Raw genomic sequence first — 27,485 nt, forward strand, 5'->3', positions numbered from 1 at the left:
CAAAATGACCATCACATGAAAGAGCACCTAATTATTTCAAAACCCTATTTTATAAGCAGCTAAATGCAATTTAGGAGGTGCAGGAGAATGAACTGCAACGTTATAAAAAATGCTATTGGAATTTAAAAAAATTATATACAGCTTTTTTGATGTGATGCTGTTAAATGGGAATGAAAGTAAATTAATTTTTTCCTTGTGCATTTAAATAAGTGTATCTATTACAAAACCCAAGCAATTTACAAGATACCACATTATACTCTGTCAGCAAAGGGGTTCCAATGTGAGTTGTCTAAGAAGAGGTTAAGTCATAAAGCTACAGTGGGTCGACCACCTATACGCTTTGAAAAATATCTGTGCCCACGGTGTAGTGCAACTTGTAACCTGTCAGACAGTCTGACATAGTTCCACTGCTGACCTAAATTTTCATGACATACCTGCAAAAATTTATCTAGAAATTACACATACAGTTTCATTAGAAAATAAAAAAGGTTTCCTAGTGTTAAGCCATTAAATGTGGGAGACAGATTTTGTGTACAAGTCTCACAGCTATAAATCTTATTGGATAATAATTTACAATAGCAGTAACCAAGGGACCAAAAAGATGTACACTACCAAGTGGAAAAGGGATCTTAAAGACAGTGATAAATAAGCAGATGCCACAAGGGGAGGCTGCAAAGGATTAAATGAAGTATCTATATGCTTGTGAAAAAGTAGGGGAGATTACTCAGAGAACAGAGGGCTTCTGTCTAGTCGGTCATATGTAATATCTGGAAAATGGAAAACTGTAAAATAAGAATCAAATCACTGGGAAATAAATGCATTGTTCTAACTAAATTATCTGATTACTGTCCTTACTGTTACACAACCATGTTCTGCCAGGTGCTAAGTAATCCTTTGTTTCTGCCAAACTAAGAAAAGCAAAGAGTGCTTGGCACCAGGCAGAAGATATACAACAGCCACACAGAGAATACAGCTCACAGAAGATAACTCAGGCTAATGATACAGGAGGAATATTCAAAGCAGTTAGTATTTCTCCAGCTTAGATCCCATCAACACCAGCTTCAAAATTACACTGTTCCAGAGGCCCTTGCTGAATACTGTTGGCATCTTCTCTTACAGAAGGATTTCACTGCTGCTAAAGAAATATCTAGAGCTTCCAGAGTCAGAGAGTGGCAAGGAAAATGACATAAAAGAAATATATAGTTACCACCCAGGGCTTGAGACAAACTTTCAGAAGACACTGCTGTCTACAGAAATTTTTCTTAAACCTAAATAGCTAATCATCCCTACAGTAACTGATAAGCCACTTTGGAGAAAAATCAGGTACTGCTATGAACCCCTGAGTGCCCAAGTCATCTCAAAGCACCAGGCTATGCCTGAGCTACCCGATGCAGTAACAGCTAAACTGTGATAATGTACTGAAGACCAGAGATTCAGCCATGCCTTCAACACTCATTCAGCATCATTACTGCAACAATGATGTCATTCCAATACAGCAACTACCTCTCCATGCCTGCTACGCTGACCATGCTCTGGTCCTGAAATAAACCCTCCTTCTACATTAAGTACAAAGCCAGATCTGCATGGGGGGAGAAGAGACAAAACATCACTTTTTTTCCTGCCAAAAAGAAAGCAGATGTGTATCCTGTCCTCCACCTTTCTGCCAAGATGTTTTGCAGGTTGCACACAGCTCCACTGACTGTCCTGCAGAATGAGTGTGCTGTACCTAGCTGCATGGCTGTGCCACTGCTAAACACAAAACCACATTTTCTAGTAAAGCGGGGAATACACAGCAGAGATTCACAAACCCAAACTTTCCCCTTCAGGTCAATGAGCTGTATATGCTATTTCTAGGTTTCATTCACCTCTTGCTGATAGATCAGAGAATGCTGTTGCTACCATTTACTCCATCTATTCATGTGGGGAAGTCTGTATTATTGTCCTACACAAAAGGTCAGCGCATCCATGTTCTTTGGGCTTCTTTTAAGAAGGACGGACCTAGGAATTACCTCAAGAAAAATACCCATAAACCAAATTCACATTACAAGAACAATAACATCACTGGAATGGAATGTCTAAACGCTAGGAACTTCTGGAAGCTGTTGCTGTACAAAACGTACAAAGAAGTCACAAGGCTACAAACCATAAACAAAAGCACAAAGCTATGGCCCTGAAAGTCTGTGTTCTCTTCCCAGCTACCAAAAATTTCCTGTAGGAATGGGGAGAAGGCTGCCCACAGGATAGCGGCACAGCAATAACACCATCACACCATCAGGATTTATTTTTGTGCTTCTTCACAAGAATTTACTGGCAATCTTGAGGCACTTCTGCCATTTCTTTAAGGTAGAAAGCAGATATGTTTTCAGCCAGATCACAGACATTAAATACTGGGGAGAGGGGGAGTAAGAGACCACCCACACTTGGAAAGTTTTCATTCTCCAGGACACAAAACACCCGTGTATACTGCACACTGAAAGTAGCTCCCAGCAGCAGTGATCTTATCTACAAGAAAAGAGAACTACATTTTTATTCAACCCCAGAAAAGCCATAATGATGTGTCAGAAGAGAGAAGTGAGCCTAACATACAGAAAGGCCAAGATTAAACAGGTATTTTTTTGTCTCCTATAAGCAGATATCATATACCTGAATTCTCCAGAAACTGTGTGTTGCCACAACCCCCTCAGTGCTAACCCCACTTTATTCCTTGAAAAATAAAGGTGTGTGAAAGGAAATGAACTAGCCAGAAACAGTTCAAGGTTTTATAGTGAATATAAGCTTACTGGAAAGGGACACAATTAGCATGCCATGTGAAGAAAAAGTTAAATTAAAAAAGAAAGCATCATGTGAAATGCATCAGTATGTTTTAACACCAGGAAAATCACTGCCATCTTCCAATGAAGTTATACGTATTCCCACTTGCCAGCTCCTCTTTAATTGCAGCTTATTCTCCCCATGGGTTCTGTTCAAACTATTTTTCCTGCCTCCTCTCCTTACCTTCAGCAGCACAACTATAACCTTCTTCTCTTAGAAGTATAATCCTTACTTCACTCTTGGTTCCCTTTTTCAGGCTCTCCAGATAGCCTTTCATCACATCACCCTGTCAAATCTCTGATAACTTTCCAAATATGTAAAAATCTTATGCGAACAAACTACAGTGAAAGACAGGGTTAGCAAACTCCACCAATACTTTTGTGCAAGTACTGGAATATTTTAACACTTGAACAAATACTGTTTGCAATTACTCTTTCATGAACATTTCAGCAATCAAGTTTCACTAGCTGCTCATTACACTCATGAGCCAGCATTTGCACTTCAACGAGTTCCTTTTGGTGTAGCTGTAGAAATGTTCGTGTCAAAACGTTTCATTTCTCATCCAGTCAGGGGCATGTACCACACATTAACTTGTCTTCTAAAAGTTAAGGAAGGAATCCAATTTGAGATACTCATGATCAAAACAAACCGCATGGAAACTATTTATGGGTAGACTGAAAATAGTACATGTATTTGACAGAAAAGTCTGAATCGCTCCTCAGCACTCCACAAAGACATGAAGTGACAATGCTTATTTTCAGAGCTACTGGTTAATAGCTGTGATCTTGGTCTAAGGACCAACCCAGTGCTGCCACACGACCAGAGTCTTCTAAGAGGTGCTCAATCATTTATGTCTCTTTCTTAATTCCCTTGGGATGTGCTGCAAATGTCAGCACCTGGTTCTTTCACATTCTACCAAACTGTAAACGTCTCCTCTCCTAGTGACCCCTGACGCTGTGACAACCAGCAGAAAATGCAGAAGTGACAAAACATGAAAGAGGATGTGGCGGGTGGCAGCCACAGGAGGCAGATGGCAGCACATGGTGCTGCCAGGCCAGGAGCTACACAACAGGACCTTCATTTCTGACCAGTGTGACACCTAGCATGCAGAGTGAACACGTAGCACCTTAAGGCTTTGTACAGAAAGGCGGCCTTCTTACTTTTTTTTTTTCCTTTCTGGGCTATTTCACTGTCAACTTTAAATTTATACATGGATGACACTCAAGTCTTCCAAGTCAGGGACTTGCAGTTTAACTCCTTTACCTGTTACTACAAACAAAATCAGCAGATGTCTTGTTTAAATGACAGGACCGACTCCATGACAATACCTTCTCAGAGAAGTATACAGGGACTTCTCTCCATGCAGGTCAAGAATTTCACTAACTCAAGCAAATTTCTTATTCCAAACCCCTCTACTCTCATCCCACCCTTCCTGCTGGACCTGCTTCCCTCCCCTCCTCAATGCTGATGATCTTGTGCCCTCCGTGTTCAAACTGCTTAGCTAACAGCTCATTCCTCCCTGCCTCTCCACCTAAAAATATTTTCCCCTGCCCCTCCATAATGTGCCATCCTAATAACCTTACTTTTTCTTAATGTTACTGGATCAGATGTACTGTTGTACCGGGTCCGGGCGGGGGGGCTGTGGCTGCGGGCGCTGCTGCGGGCGCTGCCCCCGGGCGGGAGGGAGCCCGGGCCCGCCGGCTCCCAGCCGGGCCCGCCGCTGGCCGCGGCCGAAGCCCCCGGCACGGCAGGGGACAGCGGGAGAAGCCGGCACCGCCCCGGCGGGACGGGAGAGAGGCGCGAGGCCCCGGCAGCGGAGCGGCCCCGCGGCACCCGGGCCGGGGCGGGCGGCGGCGGGGGGGGGGGCTCCCGGCGCCGGAGCGGAGCCGCCCCCGGGCCCGCGGGCAGCCCCCGGCCGGGCTGGCCGTGCCCCGGGGCCCGCGGAGCCCCGCGCGGGAGCAGCCGTGAGGAGCCCTCCCGGGGCGGGGGCCGTGGGGGAGGAGCCCTCCCGGAGGGGGCGGTGTGGGGCTGTCTGCGGCCCCGGCCCCGCACCGGTGTTGGTGGTTTGAGATTTAGTTTTTCTCATTATCCTACAGTGATTTGACCGGTAATAAATTAATTTTGCCCAAGTCAAGTCTGTTTTGCCCGTGGCGGTAAGTGGCGGGCGCTCCTGTCCTGCCCTTACCTCAGCGCAGGAGCCTCCCGTGACACGCCCAGTCAGGGGCAGCCCGCCACTGCCGCGTGCCTGGAGCCGCGCGCCGGCTGCGCAGCTCCCCTGTGAGGAGAGGCCGGGGCTGCCGCGCGCCGGTTCCCGCCGGTTCTGCCCGCCTCTGCCGCGGCCCCACCACACAGCCCAGCCCGGCCCCTCGGCGGCACCAGTGGCACCTCTGGGAAACGGCATTTACGAGCGGGCAAAGCGCCTGGGAGGCCGTGAGGAGCGAGGGAGAAGGTGCGGGAAAGCGCCCCGCGAGCACCCGGCTCTGGGTGGCGGGGTGGGGAGCGCTCCCGGCGCCAGGACGGCCATTTCCCTGCAGCCCCAGGGAGCCCGCGCTGGGGCCGGAGCAACTCCGGAGGAAGGTCCTGTCATGGCCTGATCTCAACCTGCATCCCCATCCCCCTGCGCCACTCCACAGGGGGAGCGGGGGAATCAGACTCCCCAAACTGCACTTTGGAAAGCATTTAATTTTGTCTTTGTTTTAAATTATCCACATCTATTTTCATTGGCAATAAATGAAATTAATCTTCCCCAAACCGAGTCTGTTTTGCCTGTAAGGGTAAATGGTAAGCTGTCTCTGTCTTTATCTTGACCCACAAGCTTTTTCATCATATTTTCTCCGCTGGCTGTGTTGAGGAGGTGCAATGAGAGAGCGGCTGGGTGGGTGCCTGGCAGCCAGGCAAGGCCAGCTCACTGCGCCAGAGTACTTAATTTTTTTCTTTGTAATTTCTCTTTCACATAAAAATCATACTATTCCTTTGATCAATGATGTTATCTGTATGTTAAAAATGTGGCTGTGCATCAAGACTTAAAACTATAGGTAACTGCAAGTGAAAAATCTAAGGGATTCCGCATCCACACATGATGCATATTACATAGGGTGTTGCTATTCACAAGGGAGTCAAGCCCAACATCTACATAGGACCTGATCTCCCCTCCTGTTTAGCTTATATGTGAGCCTTATGAAAGGCAATTCTTAAGAACAGCTAGGTATAACTGGACTGACAGTTCAAATATCAAAAATGTATTAAAAGGGGCACGAATGTAATCTCATTTTTAAGATTACAAGTAGTGAAAGACCTACTGTTTAAATAGAAATCAGATTCTTCTGTATTCTTGAATTTGTTCTTTGCTTCCTCAGTTCATTGAAAGAAGGGTTCTACTATGGTACTACTAATTACGCTAACATGGAAGCACTATTTTGTCAAAAAAGTCTACAGAAGAATATTTAACACAGGCATAATGCTGCTCAAAATCAGGCTAATAACCTTCACATTAATTTTTTAGCAAGTATTTTAAAGTGTTTGCTAAAGAGGGTCACAATTTCTGTGTAATTAATATTGATTTCAAACAGATTCTTTGCAATGAATTTAAATGATGGGAAGAAAAGAATACAAGTTTGGGGTTTTTATAGTTTGAAGTACCATTAAGTCATTGCTAACCTAAACTGAGTATTTATGGATTTATTTTTAATGCATTTTCTAATGCTATGCATCAGATACCTCATCATAAAAATCATAATTCAATAGAATCATAGTCTGGTCTGTAACACAACATCCTATGAGCCAGATAGAATCACCTGGCCACAAAAGCAGATACCACCACCACTGAAGTAGAAAACAATGACAACAGAATTAAGCAAACAAATAGCAACTATCAGAAGAACATTAAAATCAGCTTTTCTAGCAAGTCAATGCCCAATACTGTTATGAGTAAATATGCATATTCAAAGTACTCAAACCCACTATTTTATCATCCTTGTGAGCCACTTTTGAAAGACTGCTGCAGGCAGGAGCCACAGAACAGCCTGGGATAAGGAATGAGAGAGGGATGGTGAAACAGTTCCATTCTTCTAGAATGAATTATGAAATATTAATTGAAATAGAAACTGGAATTTGCAACTTGGTCTCCCAGTTGGTTACTTTAACAAAGTAACTCATCTTTTCTGATGCAATGAATATTTAATTCCCCCAACATAATGCATGGTGATCAAATGGTATTTGTTCAAGTGCCACCAAATATGCCTGAGCCCCAGCTGTGCACGGCCCAAGCCGTTGGTTGAAGGGAAGTACAAGTGTCCTCTATGTTACGGATATTTTGTGAGAGTTTGTGTTTGGGTCCTGCAAAAAACCCCAACAAACAGGTCAAGGAGTCCAAGGTGGTTCGCCCTCATCTGTCTTACACGGAAGGTGGGTGAAATCTCTTTGGTGTGGTCACCTCCAGTGGCAGATGAACCTGCCGGTCACCCTTCTGCAAAGCTGGGGGCTCCCACGCAAGGTGAGAACTGCCCCTCCAAACTGCCCTTTACGCAACCCGCTCCCAAATCCAGCACATGGGAGACTACAGACCCCTGTCTGTCTAAACTTGTTTCACTCACAGATGACAGGATAGAAATGTAATTACAAGAACAGGGAGCAGATAGCATTTTTTACCTCATCATAAATTGCACCAGGTACTGTATTTTCATTCAAATTAAAATGAGTCAAACTTCAGAGTGTCCTTTGTTTGCTCCTCATCGATCGCTGTTAAACCAAATGTTTCTCATTCTGTAATCAATACTTCTCTGCAAAAATAAACCAAGGCACTGACAAACAACTTTGCAGAACACTGCAGCGTTCCCTGTAGCGGACTTTGACAGCATGAAAAAACACTACCCCAAAGAGTGGGGGAAAAAAGAAGTGCATTGCTTGTGATTATTACAATTTTTACAGGCTGCTTACAGCTGAATCATTTTGCTGTAACAAGACTTTATTAAATTAGCCAGCTATTGAAACCAGAGCTTTCCAACAGTGGCAGTTAATACGCCTTTGTCTCTTGTTACTGTTTCTAGCTATACTGGGGATACTGACAAATACCCTTAAACACTCAAAGCTTTCCCAGGAATGAAGTTACAGGTGTATTTAACGCACAGTGAAGTATCAAGGTACAAATAGTAATAACTTAAGCACTTGGGGGTTCATGGAGGGAGAGGGAGCCTTATTTCCCCATCTCTTCAAAATATTAAAGTTAAGGGTGAGGTTGTCTGGCTGCTTTGTAGTCAAAATGAATTACCCTTTCACCTGACACAGTTTTGTACTACAGAGGCCAAAGAAGAAATTCCCTTGATTTATATCAGGCCTTTACTTTTTTCCCCAATTATTTTATGATGTAATCATTTTTCCTAAACTTATTCCTCCTAAAGCTCTGGAACAGCAAGATATAAATAGTATAAAAAACAGTATCCTAATTTTAGGCTGGTATTTTCTAGCTTTTTCATTCCAGTAAAAAAATATGATCGTTCTTTAGAACAGGATTCTGCTCCAAAAATGACAGGCTGCCCAAATAAACCTGGAAAATCTAACTGACATGAAGTGATTTGTATTAGTATTCTCTAAAACTGCCTTGAAAACAGTTAAAGTAAATAATCTGAAGCAATTAATTTATTTTCCACTATGAAATTTTAATATGCTAATATATCTCTGTCTTTGGCCACATATCAGACTAGCACATGTATCCTGTGACTACCAGATGTAAACTTCAAGCTTTGCTTGGCTCTAAGATGAATAGCAAGATAAGAAAGGTTTATTAGTAGTAGTGATATTTTAGTGACAGTAGTTTACACACTTTATATTCTTGGGTGATGGCAAGTAAATTAGAAACTCTTTCTTGGTGTAGTTACTCCTAAATAAAGTAAGAGGCTGGCTTTCATTGTGCACTAGCTCAAAATTGCCACCATGTGGCAGGACAGCAACTTAATTTAGCATTATTTATATTGCACTGATATGGTTTTAATTGCATCTGTACGACAGAGTAACTGCTGTGCTGAAGCTCCTTTATCATTGCAAGCCTACAATTAATCTGAATTAGGCAGGCTATTACACAAGCAGTACTGTATATACAGTTTGAGTTGTGACAACATTTATTTTACAGGGGGGGGAAATAATTAAATAATTCACAAAACCTTTCAGCCCAGAGCTAGATAGCTAGCTCCACTGCCTGCCCATCGCTTTCAACAGCTACAGTGTATGGCCAGCTCTCCGAAAGGGAGCTCCTACTGCCTGACAGCTCTTTATTTCTGTGAAACCCTCAACAACAGGCCACACGAAACTGGAGTTACCTTTTTAAAAAATTAAAATACCGAAAAATCCCACTCATAGTCTTCCAGAAACTAGTAAACTGAAGTCAACCATTTGGACCTCTTTTAGCATCTTTCCCAGAAACATTATCTATAGATACAGTGCTTATACACAATCCATGATGGCAACATACATGCAGGCATGCTTTATGCAGGTGAAACTTCTGCATCCCCCGTAGCTGTCATTCTCCTAACTTCTTTAAGGTCATCTCCACATGACATTTTCAATGAATGTGTGCAATGAATGTCTTAAATGAATGAAGGCAAGCAATACATATTTTGATAATACTGTTGCCCTGATAAAACAACTGCTATTCGTTCAAGTTCAGAATTGATAGCTCAATTTCAAAGACCTGTATTGATCTTCAGTTCCTAGCATAATTAATTTTTCCATTTCAGACATTATTTCCTTATAAAAGAGGGGTGTAGAGAGACTATTCTTGAACTTGAAAGTCCCACACAGTCAGAGCACGGATTTTTTTTAATTATTAATCTTAAAATGATAACACTTTTAAAAAATGAATTTGCAAATGTAATTGAACTTCTAATAGCTTCTACAGACAGTAACTAAAGAAATCTCATTTCTCTAAATTAAACGTAATGAAATGCTTTTCAAGATCAAATAAAAACTTGTAAACAATATTAAGACAGACATAATTTGTATGAATACCTAGTATTCAGAAGTGTGAGGAAAAAACTGCTGTCAATACCAAAAGGAAAACCAGTAGAGTTAATAAGCAATATACTGTAAAAAAAATTTTTCCCTGAATATAATGCCTAATTATAATTCCAAGACCTTTGCCACACATACTTTTTTGGTAAGGTGACTTGCATTATATTAAGATGTCTAACCAAGCATAAAGGTGTTTGTTTTGTTTTTCACACCAAGTATATACAATCTTTTCTTATTAGAAAAAAAGTTTTATAACCAATGTAACTTGTTTACAATGAGCCTTTATTAATTCAGTTGCAAACAAGCAAAAATCCCCAGTCTGTGCCAGTTTGTTTCCCACTTGTTTCATTCAAGAAAATTATAATAACGGCATTTGAACCACAGAGCAGCACAAAAGAGTGCATGTGGACAACAACTTGCAAATGCCAATCTGCCTGGGCCAGCAAAGCGGGAATTGTTTGACTCACCTACAATTTTCTATCAGGTCTACAATTCTTGAACACCTCGTAAAGGGCTACCAATGGAGCAACACATGAAACCCAGAAGGTAAGGTCCTCTGGCAAAACAAAAGCGCCCGGACACAGAAATACAGCTGAGGTTTTGCAATTTGAGTTTTTCATCAGAACTAAACTATATATTTGAATAAATACAAGCAACACCAAAACATTTAGTAGTAACACCGTTATAGCCTGCATAAAGACTTCACAGACTCAAAGAGCAATGCCCGTAGAGCTGAATGCTCTACTGATCATGGACTGCACGTCTCTCAGTCACTCTCTAGTAGATTTATTTAAATACACAGGCCATAGGACTGAACTCCCTACTCACAGAACACTGACTAGGAATAAATGAACTCAGGTGATGTAGGAAAGATCCAGGTTCAAGAAAGTGCCTTAGCCCATGGGATATTGCCTATATTTAGTAATCAGAAACTCCACCTTGGATCAGAAGAGAATTCTCGTGGTGAGGGCCGTTAAGATTTACCTGAAGTTTTCTTAAGTGCATTACATGTTCTTGGGACTTTTTGTGACCTACAGCAACACTTTCAAAACAACTGCATATAAGTCCGTAACATGAGCTCTCGGCCCTAGAATCTAGGGTGGTTTTCACATTCACACTTGCTGAGATTCCATTTAATATTTTATATGGCATGCTTTTTTTTATAATTAAGTAATAGATATTTGCTGTCAGTTTGGATGAAATTCCAGCCTAGGCATGGACTTGAAAAGGAAAGAGGGAAGAGATGCCTTGAGCTCTGTAAACCCATGTAGTCCCACAGAAAGAAATATTTTCAAAGGGGTTTTGTAAGGCTGGCAGTTTCCAGATCTTGTCTGCATTGTTTGGAGTGTCTATAAAAGATAATCCCATGAACTATGGCAGTTAGTGAACAGCTGAGACTCAGAAGATTTATTCAAGTTCCTTGTAACCAGGTAACAATATTTTGATAAGCCACTATGGAAACATTCCTGCCAAACAGTATTTTAGGCATACTTGGAAGTGGCTATAAAGTCTAGACGGAGTGGGAAGAAAGAAGCCATGAATTTGTAGTCATGCTGGACGTTGATGCTTATCCATTTAAGGGTACTTGCTACAGTGGAATAGTGCCGCACCAGAAATAAAGCCCAGCCTGTACAAAGGATAGAAGACAAGGACCAGGTAAAAAGATAATGAAAGGTGACATGACTCAAGCTGCACTGTTTACACCTGGTATTGATTTTAACCTAAGGAATTCATATGAAGCTGTGCAGCATCTGCAGTGTTTATTCCTACGCTTTCTGAAGTGTGCAATGAAGGGCCTCAGTCCCAGAGCACAAGTAACAGAGAGGGCCCAGCCACCACGTTTCTTCTAGATCCAGCCAGAATGGTAGAAGAGGTCACTGCCCCAGTCTGATCACTCCTGATCACTAGCTGGACGTCACCAGCCGTTCAAGTCAGCAGAGAACTGCTTGAGGCTCAGGATGGGGTACAAGGCAGACGGCTTAACTGAACCCACCACAAGATGTACTTTGAAGTAACCTGGCAGGCTGTGCAATGAAGCAGAAGACGGAGCACCAGCATAATCCCCACCCGCTCCGCTGTGGGGACAGTAACCCCCAGCAGGGTAACAGCGACATCCTAAATTACTTGCTTATCTGCAACGCCTGGGTGCCTGCCCACAAAGTGAATAGGTTTTCTCCTCTGTAACTGACCAAAATGTTCTTTAGATGATATAAATGGTTTCTTTTCTAAAGGACTGAATGCTTACAGAACAAATAGGCATGTGGCTGAATCAAGCGTTTCCCACTTGGATCTGTGTTAGTGAGATAGGAGTTAGGCAGCAGGATATGCATAGGATAAGCATTAGGAAAAAACCACACTTCTAAGAGTTTTATTTGGCTTTAATGGATCGGCCAGTGGAACTCTGCTTCATCACTCCAGGGAGCTCTGGGATTTACTCACAAGCTAGGAGTAGTACATGTTTCTTGCCCTGATGCTGGGGAGAGTTAGGGCTTCTTCACTTGCTGCACTTCTCATGAATGTATTTGTATTTCCTGCTAATAAATAGGATATCAAGAAGTTAACTGAAATAGACATAAGGCTAAAAAAAAAAATTGGGATGATCAGAGAAGTAGAACTTAACCATGCCAGTCATGAGAAGTGGCTCAGAACAGTTTGCAGTACCACCAGACCCCCACAGATCTGGGATATGCCAATATTTTGGTTTTCACACACACACTTTCTATTAGCCTTTCTCAGCTGACACAACACCTCTGGCATCATTACTTTGCTGCTAGCTACCTTTCCATACAGCATGTCTTTTTCCCAGGCTCTTTACAGCATTGCTCATGAACATGTCAGATCTTATTACAATTTTTCTCTGTGCACTTGTAAAGTCCATTTATGGTTGGTGAGTAACTGCAAAAAAAGATACCTTATTTACTCAGCTGTTCCCTGCATGTATTCCAGAGTCCTACTGCTTTAGTTTTCTGACAAATGTACTTCTTTTTCATATTCACTCCTTTAGCACTGCAGGCACTGCTATAGGCAATAGGGAAATGCAGTGGGGTTTTGTTGGCTGGCACATCTTCAGTGGTATTTTTAACAGAGCTGCCACTGCAAACTCTTTATTAGTGCTGACAACGCACACATGTAGAAGAACTGACTCAACTTTCAGGGGCCAGACTTCGTCTGCCAGTCTGGTACCTGGGAGAACTTGAAAAAATAAAATAACAGGTTTGCATGCCGTTTTTAATTCATTCACTGGCCAAACAGGACTAATTTAAAGACTGTGTCTCCACCCGGTATCACTTTGCAGTATCACTTTAAGCAACAGGTTCACCTGACTGCCTGCTTATGTTTCCAGAGACCAAATTCAGCTCAACTCTACGCACCAGCCAGACTCTCCTCCCTTAGTCCCCTCTCCTAATTAGAACAGGTCGGCTAGATACACTTCTAAAGCAGGAGATCAGAAACAGATATAAAAACTCTAACACTTAGTCCTCTGGTCTTCATTTCCATGTTTATATTTTTACATAGCATGTAATTGGTTTATTGTATCTAACTATAGTTTATTCTAATCTATTAATTGCACATAGTCACAGACACATCTCATTTAAGACATGACTAAAAAAGATCTGCTGTTGTTTTTTTTTCAACTTAACAGCAAGTGTTGACAATGACAAGTGATAGTCTGATTTTCTTTAAGAGAGAAAAGAAAAGATGTTTCTTTTTCTTCCACCTTCAGCACCAGTTGAAAAAAAACCTGACAGAAGTGGTTGCAGCTATTAGGCTGAGCAGTTCTGTCCCTGGACGATAAAACACATAATCACATAATTAACACTCAGGACTTGCCATGTGCATTCTCTACCACATAGAGTACTGGAACAGGAGTCAGGACTCGTTCTAAATTTTTGGTACGTTGTGGCCAGCACGCCAAGGTTTCCCATCCCTTCAACACACAGTTCCCTTGTCTTTCACAGTGGCTGATGCTCTGTAAAAGCAAGGGAGTGACACCCCGGCTCCCCAGACCAGGACAGCTCAGCAATGATTTAGAGACTCTCTGAATCACAGCCATACCAGTCTGTCTGTCCACCAGGTACAAGGAGTCTGAAGAGGGGGTTAGCAAACTCTTTGTAATTACATGGGCTTTTAGCTTTGGCGAGAAAGAAATTTTGCTGTGCATCTGCAGAACAGGAAATTTGCTCTTCGCCAGTGCTTCTTAGGGCTACTGTAATATAGTACTAAAACAAACTTCCTGTCACTCACTCAAGACAGCAAGTTTGGTAACAAATTCAATATGGGAGAAATATGAACAATCTTTGTCTAAATGGAGCTGAAAAGCAAACCCCAAGCTGCACCGACCATGCAAGCAAAGCCAAGCAGAGCTGGCTTCGTGGGAACCAGGGTGCACAAGTGTTGAGTTCAACTCTTCAGCTGTTGTGGGGTTAGGGGGACGAGTGCCATGGAGTACCAGCGGTCCTGCTCCTGCCCATCCTAGATGGAAGTCAGTAGCTACATGAAAAGTGCAAAACTAAGAAAAGTTTCTCCTTCCTGTCTCTTGTTAGATTAAACACATTTTCATAAGCTGATATTCTTGTTTCCTGGGGATATCGCAAGGGTATTTCTGCTAACCTGCTTATTTTCCTTCTAAAGCTTTTCCTTTTGAAATGCATTAGCTTGCGTGCATTCTTCACACCCTGACTTCCACTCACCTCCTCCTACAGGTTTCAGATTGTGAACAGGTTTCCCTTATCAACTGATGGCAGATACAACCACTGGAAACCTGCCTTTAGAGTACCACAGCCAACAATCCTCATGTCTAGTTTAAGTATGAAATCATCTTTCAGCTTCTCATTTAATGCATGTATTTTCCTACGATATCTCCTACATCACAAGTTTTCCCTTCTGAGGTGGTTTATTATCAGTGACATAGGGAAATAGTACAGAACGCAAGATTTCCAACAACAACCTGAGAATTCTGACCTGCTCCTCTAGTGCCATCCACAGAAAAAGTTTCTTAAGTGGTAAACTGTGCCAATCACTGTCACAGGGCACTTGTTAATAGATACGACCAGGAACAGGGTGTTCCCAAGAGATAATAATTTTCTTTCAACACTCAGAATTCATTTCTAAATAAGCAGTGTCACCATGGATGCCGATCACAAATGTGCAGCGTGAAGATGTAATTACAAAATGAGTCGTGTAGACTGAGCCAAAGCCCCTCTCTGTACTCATCCCACGTCGCAGCGCTGCGATTATTCATGGCACATCGGCACCCCAGGCTCCAAGCAGCAATCAGCACTATTTAGATGCCCAGTAAGACCCTGCCTCTTCCCCAAAGAGTCCACTACCTACACAGGCAAGCAGATGAACAGCGGAAGAATCAGAATAAACCCTGTTTTACAAATTAGCAATTTAGATCAGAAATAAAGTATTTTCCAAGATGATAAAGGAGTTAGGTTGCAAAGGTAGCAACAGGCCTTGTAGGACACCAAAGTCGAAGAATATGACCTGTAATGAATATAGCAAAGAGGGATTGTAAGCACCTGGTTATTTAAAGTCACACAACAGGGACGGGACAGAAAGCACAACTTATCAGTACAGTCTGGAGAATGAAGGAAAGCCACTTCACAGCCAGGTAAGGTCCTGTATCAGGCCTGGCACTTTCATTAGCTTCCAGAATAAATACAGGGTGCATCCTGCCAAGTGGTATGGAAATAAAACAATCCAAACATCACAGTCATTCCCACAGTCTAGACAGTCTCCTCTTGCAGGACATGCAAGCAAGTCTGATCACCAGTTCCAGACTTGGAAAACTGTCATGAGATCTTCATTATGAAAGATCCTGTAGAATATCAAAAGATGCCTTATCACAATGCAACAGACACAGAGCCAAAACAAACAGAAAGTATGTAAAAGCAAATTCCTGACAAGGCAAAAACTGGATTAAAGTTTATGAGACCAGAGTAGGGAGGGAAAAGAAAGGAAGAATCACAGCCGTTAGCTCAAGCTACATGAATCTATGCAAAGCTACATAAGTTTGCTATAGGAAGACATTATTTCCTTACTATGTGTTAATATTTCTTTTAAATCTTGAACTGAAGTTGCAGAGCTTATGCTCTGTCAAGAGAAAAAAACAACAAAGGTAATGGGGCTTAATGGCACAAAGAATACTGACAAGTTCAAATCTTGCTTGGATGAGCTGCGACTGGTTTTCATGTCTACCTGCAAAGCGTTGAGTGATCAAAATGGGGCCAACAGTTTTTCCCAGTTTCTGCTGTCTCTCTTTTATTCACCTTCAACAGGCTACTTACTCTGTGTGTCTCTGTGTGTATATACACACACACACACATTTTGTCTCTGCCCAGAGGGAACCGGACAAGAAAGCAGCATCTTACCATGCCATCTTAGTGCCGTGGCACAACTACGGATCAGGGCTCTATTGCACTAGATGCTGAACAAAAATTTGTTGCAGTAAAGTTTTTACTCTACCACAAGGTAATCTAAAGCACTGCTCGAGCAGACTTGTTCCAAGGGTCAGCACCGACTTCACGGTGCAAGCTCCAAGAGCGCTGCATTCATTTAAATAAATGGGTGTTTAATGGAAGCAGCACAACCGAGCAATACTCTTGGTACATAAATTTTGTCCTTCCTTACACAGAAACTTTCTCTCCCTTCCAATAACCTTTTCTGTCCCATTTGGGGAAAAAAGGTCATTCTTCTGGACCCAGACAAAAAACCTGGTTTGTGCAAGGACTAATGTTACATATCACGGAAAATAAAAATCACTAGAGTGGTTATTTAAGTTGACCTTTAGACAACAACAACAATGAAGAAATTAAAGACCGTACTCCCTGTCCAGCAGTGAAAATGCTCACCTACCCTGACTGGCTTGATAAGACTAAGGTGAATTTGAAGAATCAGTATTTCTGCACCGTCTCATCCCCTCTGCCTTGCTTTAGCTATACTTCGCAGGAGGAATCAGTAATGAGTCCAAATTACCATGAGGATGACTGTAATACACCCCACAAGAATGCACCCCTGGAAGATCTGACACCAACATGGAAACAACAGGAAAAGGCTGGAATTGTTGCAATGGGTATTATGACCAGATTTGAATCAACCGACTCAAACCTGTAAGGCAAGAGTTTTTCTTTGGTCGTACATGTGGGCCTACAAGATTTAAGAACAAAACCTGAAAACACTTTCTAAAAAATAAGGATGAACAAAGTCTTAAGAAGATAAATTAATGAGTTTTTCTCTGTTCCCAGAACTAACATTGCAAACAGACCTTTTAGATGGAAGTTACAGTTGCTGGTAAGCTACCAGTTCTACACTTGCAGTTTAACTACTGGCCAAACCCCCACCCCCAATAACCAAACCCCACAACCAAACCAAAAATCTAGAGATTTCTTTTACTTGTAATATGCTAATTTCCCTAGCTACTTCAGGATAAAATGTGCAACACCAAGTCTATAACAGTGGTTTCACTACCATGAATCTGTAGAAATTTACCTTCCAAGTATGCGTAAGATTAGAGTTGTTGGCCCAGTGCATACATGCACCTTTCCTCTTCAGAGCCTCAGACATTGCGACTAATTCTGGTCTAGCTGAGACCCCTTGCTCGCCTAAGCTAAAACCCAACCATAAATGTTCTGCCTCTTCAGCCTGCAGATCAGTGGCTCTATTCAGGTCATCCTTGCAAAAATATTAATGCAGTGAGTATGTGGCTTCCTCGAGTCAACTCCAGCCATTGCCTGGAGGAGCTCAGGACTGCAGAGCTTAACCTTTGAGATGAAAATGGTTGCAATTCACCGTTATTAGTGCATGGGCGCATCACTCCTATTATGCAGTGAGGTATTGCCTAGAGCGGGATACATCTGTTTCTAGTCATAAAGCGGGATTTGCTTCACATTGAAGCCAACTGCCACTCCGATATTGCATACACCCGTAGATGCTATGAGACTGCATGCACCCTTTCTGTACTTTAGCGTTCCCTGCCTTTGCTATGTAATGTATAAATGGCAATTTCTACTTGAGGGCAATTTAGCTGATATGACATACTTTCTACAGATTGCTTCTGTTGTACTTTCAAGACCTTATATAAATGCATTTCAATATTTTTTTTTCCTGTGTTCAGTGATTCTTACATAATTCTCTGTGACTCTTTTTTAATATTAACTAAATACTTGCAGAAACTCGTTGAACAGACAGACCACTTCGGTGGGCTCCAGCTGAGGGGCAAAACTTACTTCTGCGCCTTTGGATCTAGTAATGGTCTTTACAGTGCCAGTGCCTACAACATCCTTGGCAAACGGAGCAAGAAAACACCAAAACTGAGGATGGAGTATTGCTGCTTTTGCAATGGCAGGTGCGAAGAGCCCCTTCAAAGTCCTGTGTATTTTAAAATACTGCGGCTGATACCTTCTGGCTCCACAAAACCTAAATCCCAGTGAAGCCAGCAAGGACCTCACTTCCAGCATGCCGCATTTTTTTATTTAGTTTTTCACCAGGGCTGTGGAGGTGGGTGTTGTTTCCAATGGTTCCAGCTCCCTCTCCTGGTAGAAAAGCCAGAGCCAGGCAGGCCACCAGCCAGGGAGCGTCCAGCATCTTCCCAGATGCGCTCACACCATTTCTCTTACGCTTTAAACGACAACGGAATGAAAGTACATTGACTTTAAGGATTTATTGTGGAATGTGGTGAATAAACCTGACTCTGGAATTAATTAACCAAGAAGGAGAAAGACAGGCTTTGAAAGGCTGATGGTTCTGAGCACAGGCAATCAGGCTCTCGGTACTTCTCTTTCAGGAAGAGGGAGCAACCAGGTTTATTTTTTCCATCGGAAAATGACTCTTGAAAGGTGTCAGCACTTTTAAGTCACAGAGAATCCTTAGATTCATAAAAGCCTTCAAGTACAAAGCCTGAAAATATCTGCATATTTGCAAATATGAAGCAAGCAACAAAAAATACTCAGGACAAAAGATTTTATATTAAAACCACTGAAGATAAAGCTGAAAAGTTGTGAATGAAGACATTTGGCCTAATGAAGTATGAATTAATGAGGTCCAGAAGCATTAAACCAGGCTTGTAAAGAATTTCAATAATCATTATTGATGCTAACTACTACTAATGCCACTGAATTGGGGGAGGGGGGGGGGGTGCTGTATGATGAAGTTTCCAAGAAAAAGAAGCTAGACAGCATGGCTAGCTGTGTATAAATACACATCTTCACAGAGAAAACGGTACAAGGGTCAGATTGCTTCTCCAGTTTAGGATATTTAATATTCAAAGGGACATTGTAAAACTGTGACTTTGCACACACACACCCACACACACCCCCCTTTCTAATTAAAGCACAGATAGATGTTTTCATAGATGTAAGGACCCAGAAGTTGGGAAAGGCAATTTAGCCTTTTGTATCTCATCTTTAACACTTCATTTATTACTAAATATCATCTATTTTTGAATGACCTGGGTGCTTCTGCAACAACAGCCTTCCCAGCTGCTGGAGGCGACTGCAGAGATTCATCACACCAGTGACAGAAAGCACCTCCGCGCTAGCAGCAGGACATTGTGCTGCCATCTGTAAGACCCCAGCTCAAGAGCAACCTCAGGATTCCCCCTCCTCCCTAAAAACAAGGTACACAGTGCAGATGTTAGGAGCTGGGCCTCTGAACATGCTGACCGTGCTCCTTTTTGTAGGGCTCCCCGCTAGCTGATTAATGGGGCAGCATTCGTATCAGCTGCGGCGCTGACAGCAGAGCCAGGATGGTGGCCTGAGACCGAATGCCCCGGCAGTGCCGAGAGCCAGGAGAGGTAAATGCAGTTCCCAGGAGAGCTGTGGAAAAAGCACAACTTCCCACAATGATAGGCTGCCACTGTAACTGTGCGTTTTCAGTTTCCTACAAAAAGAGAAGGAGATTTGGCTTTCTATTTTCAACTTCATTTCGCTCAGCTCAATAAAACATTGTCAAGCTGGGCTCTGATCTCCTCCTTCTCACAGAAAACTAGCACCCACATTAGAAGTGTAAACTTGAGAAAAAAGCAAACAACTAAAATTACATTTAAAAAAAACACCCTACAGTGTGGAAAAGTAGATAATATGGTCAGACTTTCTGCTGCTTTTAATACAATTTCCATCAAGACCCTTCTGCACTTTGACACGTCCATCTCCATTGTGAACGCTCCAGTTTGGCAGCGCATGATGAAGAGGAGAGATCCTTCCAAAGCTGCTTACATTACAATTTCGGTTTCAGTCTGGAAAAAAGACTGGTTTGCGCTTCCCATGGTTTTGTAAGAGGCTGTTACATACATCTAAACAGATTACATTTAAGAAAGCTGTAACAAGCAGAAGTGACTCCGTTCCAAGTAATAATGGGATATCTTACTGACGCTCCGATTTTTTTTTCTGCCTTTCTTTTTCATTTCTTCCACTCTAAAAACTTGCAGTCCCTACTGTTTTACAGCAAAAACTGTTTGTAAAGCAAGAATTGTGCTGATCGCATCAAAACTCATTAATATAACTTGTTTTTCCATTATTAGCACCATCTGAGCCTGTTGAAAGCCTTAACCAGGGCTTTAATTTTTCCACAGAGAGCTTTAAATTAATTAGTGGTTTACATGCTAACAAAGAATCTGATACATTCATAAATCAATCTAATGCAGAAGGATTACCAGAGGGTGGAAACCTATTCAGTGGGGACCTCACATTCACTTAACGTGGTGGGTTTTTAACAAAAGGGTGCAGGTGTGGAATAGACGGGTACCAGGAAGAGCCCATGATAATCACTTTGCATCACTTAAAGACGCAGCAGGACACATGGTAAATCAGAGCCTAGGGCCCACCCTAAGAGAAACCCATGTAGATATGAAAGGCAGTATCATACCACTTTAACCTTCACAGCTAAATTGCCAGAGTGGTACAATTTCTTTTGTGTAGGTTACAGGCCACTGAACTAATGGAAAATAGAGCAGAATTAAAGGACTTGGATGCAGAAGTACAAACTAACAAAACTGGGTAATATACACAGAAATAAAGGTATCAAATAAAAAATTTAACCATTTTTCTGGGTAAATACTAAATTAATCCAATTATTAAAACATGATGTAATTGTGTATACTTTTGGTTCACTTTAGGCTTTTAATCCCATTTCTGCTAACATAACACTTACTCTGCCATGAGTACTCTTGCTATGTAACTGTGACAGAATTTCCTCATATTTTTCCTAACCTAGCACTGTTCGCTGTTAAGAAAATTTCACAAAAACGAACACTTTTCCTGGTCATGTTCCATGTCCTAAAGGTCCAAAGCCATGGACTTAAAGTTTTAAAAAGAAACCAAAAAACCAACCAGACAAAATCAGACTTCGATGACTAAAGCAGCTTTCAGTCTTTACTATGTTTTGAAATAAACTTGGGCTCTGTTTTGAAAGCTGCTCATTTTCATAATGTAATCTCTGTCACCACAGACACCTGCAGTCTCCATCAAATGCAGTAAGAACTGTACACATATGAAGTGATCATCTTCCTTTCCTTTGCAAAAAAGTAAAATACCCTTGATGAGTCAGAAGAAACATGACTAAGAAAATTGCGAACATGCAGACTGAGAAAGTAAAGGCCCTAAGTGACAGCAAGAGCCAAGCGGCAATCCAGCTCAGTGCTGCTGAAACTGCCAGCGGATAGATTGGCAGTAAGTAATTGTGCATTTTGATAATGAATAATTACTATTTACTGATGGTAGTTCATAAAATAAAGAATCCTAAGCAACCATCGGGTATTCACAGCCTGAATCTATTCTGTTCTCCTAATTTGAGTATTTTACAAATACATACTCGATCCTGTATATGAGGTATCAGATTTTCCATATAACCATATGGAAAAAACATATCGCAGTTATTTGTGTATCTTTGGCGATAAACATTTATCTTGAAAGGAAGTATCTTCATTTAACCTTCTATAGTACCTTCCAGTAATTACCCACTTCCAATAATTAATCAGTCATGAAAAATATAACTGGGACGTATTAAAACCCACGTTTCTTAGGGGGAGCGCAAACCATGTCCTCATAAACACGCATTTCATCATCACTCACCATATGCAATTTATACAGATGTACAAACCCAGGTTTTAAGCAAAGATACCAAAGTGTAAGTAGTTTCTATAGCACGTCCTTTGCATGTACTTGTTACTGATTTTATGTATATGTCCACCCTGCTGCAGCAATTTCTGTGACACTGGGTGAACCCAAGCACCAGGAGCCTTTCCTGCCCATCGTTTCTGAAGACTGCATGCAAAAAGGCAACAGCTGGTTGCAAGTTATGGCAAATGCTAAACGACAATCCCCCCATGCAGGGATGCAAATCTGAAATAGCATATTCCCCCCTTGATTTGTGCTAGGAAGGCAATAGGGAAGAGTATCCACAGCTTTCTCACACTGTGATCAAACGGGAAGCAAGAAGGTCAGGGCGAACCCACTGCACCACCCTCCAGCCGGTGGCAGGGCAGCACACGCAGGGACTGGGCACGTACCTCCTGCTCACTGACTCCACTCACCCTAAAAATGAGCGTAGGTTGACATAAGGTGGTCACCTCTTACCCTCATGACCTGTCTGTGACTGAAAATTCCAAATAATTAAAAAAAAAAAAAAAAAAAAAAAAAGACGCAAGAAACACTAGTGGGTGCTATCCTGCAAAAGGCTTGTGCGGCGCTTTGCACCCCGGGACACGTGGCAGCACCTGGTGCTCTCTGCCCTGCCTCACACCTGGTGTAAGAAATGCTCTCCGTGGGACTGGGCAAGGCACTGAAGGTGGCATGTGCTGTCACCTGTGCTCTTCCCAACTGAAGGCCTTAGTTCACTGAAAACCTTCATGCCAATCTAACTAGCACAACCAACAAAAAAGCAAACAGGAGTAAGTAAAGGCAATTAGCTAATTAGTGATTAAATAAAGCTGTGGTCTGTCACTGGCAGGGGGTGCCATCCCTTTTATCCAGAGTCGCAGCCAGTGACAGCACAGCAAAACCCCTCGGGCACCCGGCAGCTGGCTGGTACCACTGCCCTGCGTCCTCGCCACCAGCCCCAGAGGACTCCGTGCTGTCTCCAGGGCGATGTCCATCACACCAAACAGGGCAGCACATGGGGCTTGGTACCCTGCAGGCAAGCTGCTGGCTGCCAGCACTTGGGAGGAAGCCTCGCTGCTTCCCAAAGCCTTGCTTGCTCACAATCCCTCACCGAAATTTTGCTGTGAATCTTTGTAAAGAATTTGTTCCAGAAGTGGTATGTGCTGCAGGGTCCTTGCTGTGTGCGCCCCGAGAACACAGCTCACACGCGTTACTTCATCCCTGGCCTCTCCTGTGTTCAAATATTCCATCTCCAGGACCCTTACTGCTCACAGCCAAGCAAGTTCATTAATGTTAATTAATGACTGCTGTGTTTCATATTAAAATCACCGGTTCTGAGCCCTGAGACTCAAAGAAGTTTCCATACATCAACAGCTTCAAAGCATTTGTCTCTACAGGCACACTCGTCCTCGGCTGTAGTTGCAGGATAATTGTGAAAATTACCCCTTGGGGAAGAGGGGAAAAACTACCTCGTATTTACCTTAGGGAAGATTGCATCCCCCGAGAGCTACCTATCAGTTCCTAATGGGTTACAACACTCGGCCTCTCAACAAATTATACAAAATTACACTCTGGTTAGCAGGGCTATGTGATTAATCCCACAAACCCATGGTAAAAGGAACAAGAAGTGTCTGATCCTCACGAGATGAGACCACAAGGTGGGTGCGTATACCAAGAGCCCTACCAGCTCTAGAAGGTTAATCAATATTGCTCATTTCATAAAATCCTGGATTATCCTACTAAATATGTTTTTCACTCAATATATATTATATTATTTCTATGCCTCCAAGGGAAAGCTAGTTTAAAAAAAATAAAGGAAACATTTCAAATAAACAGCTCTTCCCAGATTTTGAAATTTGTTTACACTGAAAACTAAAATGCAATTGCAAATCCAATGCCCCACATCTGCCATTCTCCCTCAAGCAAAATTCCTCCCGGAGGCAGCAGGAGATTGATCTCAGTCGCAGACTCTTGCATTGCAGCTTAATGTGATAAAAGTTTGTTTCCCAGTTCTTCCAGGACTGCTGCCCCAATACACACACACTGCCCAGCGGCCAGTCTCCCCCACTGCTGAAAACCCACCGCAAAGCCCTGCTGTGGCCAACCCAGCCGTGCTGCAGACCCAGGGCAGCCGCATTGGCGTGGTGCTGGGACGGCCATGGCTGCCGTGGCTGAGCTGGGCACACAGCGAGGGCTTGGGGCAAATCAGCAATATCTGCTGGAGCAACCAGTACTTGTCTCCTTCCCTCGTCTCCAATGCACTCGGAGCCCAGAAGCCCCTGCCTCAGCAGAGCCCCCGCAAGGCACCCCCAGCTCTGCTCCAGCAGTGTGCGGCCATGGTGAGAGCAATAGAGTCATAGCTGGTTTCTCCTTATCTGTCACTTCGGTCCCTCCAAACCTCACTTCATTGAACTAATCATTAATAATAATTCATAAGATACTCACTGGAGGCAGGTAGAATTTAAAGAGCACTGCAACACACAGCTAATGGGGTATGCGCTCCCCAGAGACCCTCAACAACTTCTCCCCACTAAGTTGAACAAACTTTGGACCAAATTCTTTCACAGCCACTATACAACTCAAATCAGTAGCAGTTTCACCAGTATGTTCAAGGGGACTGGTTTGGGTTTTAAGGTCTTTAAACAGGTCTGCTTTAGCCCATGGAAACCCAAGACATTTTATCTGAAGACAGGGACAAACAAACTTCTTAACAGATGGGAAGAGTTCCTTAGATATTAAGTAATTAAGCACACTCAGCATATGTTGGTTCCTTCAGAAAATTGTTTTGAAGAGATAAGGCACTCCATAAATTGAGGTTTGCAGTTAACCAAAAATCTGCCATTTCAACTTTTGCTCACAAGCCTAATCTCATAAATTGCTACATGAAAAATGAAGATATAAGAAGCATTACATGATTTACAAAATTATCAGATGGAGGGTTTTTTAAGTTTCCATGCTTGTATTCTTCCATTTTTCTGCATATAGCTAAGATCTAACAGGCAAGTAAATCTACTGCATTTTGATCTGAAATTGCCTTTCTGTGCTTGCCTTGCTTCCAATTCCAGTAAGTATCACCAGCAGGTAAAAGAATACAGCTTTTCTCTACTGTGGCTTCTCCAAGGAAGCCAAGATAGAGCCTCGAGTTTCCTTGTATTTATGAATGCATCGTTGGCAACCCATCATTGTGTTCAAGACAGCCTTAATGCTCTGGTGACCATCTTCAGCAAGACAAAACGTACCCAAGGCCTGAAGTAATAAGACTTACATATAAGACAAGAATTGCAAAGCAGCGAGTTGCTGCAGCTTACCATTGCTCCTTCACTCTTACTTTGTGCAACTTCTCGCTGCAGCCGAGCCACAGACAGCTTCTCCCTATGGGAAAAAAAAACCAAACATGTGAGTAGCAGTTCATTTTTCACTGGCAGAGAGAACGCACTGCTTCCCCGTCGGGGTAGCATTCCTGCACATCGCTCCGGTAACCCTCCCGGCAGACCCTGCTCTCCTCACCATGTTTCTCTGCAATATTTAGCGTCTGCATGATTGTTTCATTTTGTGGCAGTTTGACAGAACATTCAATAAATCAGCTGAATCCAAACATCATTTGCTCCATTCAAACAACAAAGTAGCTCATCATGCTGGCGATACAGAAACAGACTGTGCAAATCAGATTGCGTTATTTATTTTCCTATGGCCTTGCACATTGGCTTTATTCCACCCTATATTAACACAAGCTAGAAGGCTGTTAGACCATCAATAAATGTATGCATAAAAATGAAGTTAAAAAGATCTTTTCTTTTCCTACACATACTGTGCTGCATTTTGCGACTACCAAGTTATTAGGTTGTTGGGGTTTTTTAATTAGCCTTTTTTCACATAAGACTCTTACCCAACTGTTTGGCTCAAGTCAAGTAACAATCGATTTGCTTAATTAAGGGTTTGGCAATCACAACACACTTTCACCTGAAAAGTTGTAAGAAAGGCATGAAAGCAGGAGTTTAGTATAGGTAGGAAAGGAAAGAGATTTTCACAGCGTATGGACTGGGAAAACGTAGCACGCACCAAGTACGTGAACTGCACCTAGACAGTGGAAGCTGGTGCAGGAACTGACCACTGCAGGAGGGCTACGGGAAAAAGAATTTGCTCTGGAAGCTCAGCAAAGCAGAATATACTTTCCAGAAGTGGGACTTAAGCAACCTACCACAGTTTTAAAAGGATCTGAGAAAAACAAAGACACTTTTCAAACAGGCTGTTTTTAAAGAAGGGTATCTATTTTTGAAAGATTTCTGCACCTTGCAGAAACATCACAGGAATCTGTCAGCACATCAAGAATTTATCAGTACACAACAAAATAAATTTGCAGATGAATAAATTATTTACAAAAGATGATCAGCTTTGAAAACTTCCAGCAAAAGGTTTTTTAAATCAGAATATATCCATTATGGTGTTTGAAATCTTCCATTTGCTCATGTTTTGTCCAGAAATTCTACTTGGTGTAATTGGAAGGGAAGACCTGAACCATCCCAGTGGCACTTACCAGGGGTATTTAAAATCTCTGCCCCAGTGACCACCCCATCTAATGTAAATGTCAAGAGTGTGCCTGCCCTTGCCCAGCTGTGCTGTTTGAGGGCTGGCAGGACCGGCCCCGTGCTGCTCGCCAAGGGCTACGTGAGCCCACCGGCCATGCCACCTGGCTTTCCCGAGACATTCTGAGTTCAGCAAAGAAAACCTTCCTGCTGCGCACTGCAGTGAAGTACAAAGTCTTGAAAACGCACAGACACATCTCCCAGCTCTCACGGCAGAGAAGAGCAGGGGCTGGAGACTCCCGCCCCCCAAAAACCTGCAAAGGTGCCCAGCTGGGGCTGCGGCAGGACCCGGAGGCTGATCATCTCCCCGGGCTCTGTAACCACTCCTGTCACTGACCGCATCACTGTCATCCGGCATAAAAAGCTAAATGCCTGATGATATTCTATTATTGATCTTGCAAAAAAAAAATATTAAAAAATAGCCTTTAAACCATTTCTTAGGAACCATTTCTGCTGAGGAATGCAGACCTGTGTGTACTGCCTAATTACTGTGGGAATGACACACTCATGTCACTGTGCCATAGCTCAGCATACACCCAGGTCACTAACGCAGCCCTCCCTCCCCACTTCAGTAGGAGATGTGGTGTTTAAGTCTCCCTAACAGTCAGTTGCCCCCACGTGCTTGCTTGCACTCCCCCAACACTCCCTGCACACCCAGCTAGTGGCAGCCAGCAAGCACGCTTACCTGATTAGTGCCAGGCATTGCTAATATCGTGATTTGTAAACATTTACAATGGTGAAACCACTGAATATTGGCAAAACCTAAAGAAGCCAAAGACGACACAGCCACAGCCCTGTAGAAGTTGCATTTGTGTTACTCCAGCATGGTATCAAGATGCTCTTGAAAAATGACTGAAAATTGAGAGGTGGCATTAGTACAGCATTGATAGCCTTATCGAAAGTATCCTAAAAACAGGTTCTAAAAGACACGTACCGCCCTCCCTCTTCCTTGCTTGGATACTATCACAGGCAAATTACAAAATTGGTTAAT

The 27,485-nt window shown here is 42.6% G+C and overlaps 1 protein-coding gene across 9 annotated transcripts in view; it reads right to left on the reverse strand.

Annotated features, from left to right (window-relative positions):
• NCKAP5 (NCK associated protein 5) overlaps positions 1 to 27,485 on the reverse strand; it is a 245,331-nt gene that overhangs the window by 194,388 nt on the left and 23,458 nt on the right. For all 9 annotated transcript variants that reach the window (XR_008733526.1, XR_008733527.1, XM_055718342.1 and 6 more), the window contains exon 2: positions 25,220 to 25,283. Coding sequence is in view for 7 of the 9 variants with exons in the window: in XM_055718342.1 (XP_055574317.1) it covers positions 25,220 to 25,283 (64 nt within the window). In the remaining 2 variants the exon portion in view is untranslated. The remainder of the gene's footprint in view (positions 1 to 25,219; positions 25,284 to 27,485) is intronic.

The sequence above is a fragment of the Falco cherrug genome, chromosome 8 (genome assembly GCF_023634085.1).
Source record: "Falco cherrug isolate bFalChe1 chromosome 8, bFalChe1.pri, whole genome shotgun sequence".
In the NCBI taxonomy this organism is placed as follows: domain Eukaryota; kingdom Metazoa; phylum Chordata; class Aves; order Falconiformes; family Falconidae; genus Falco; species Falco cherrug.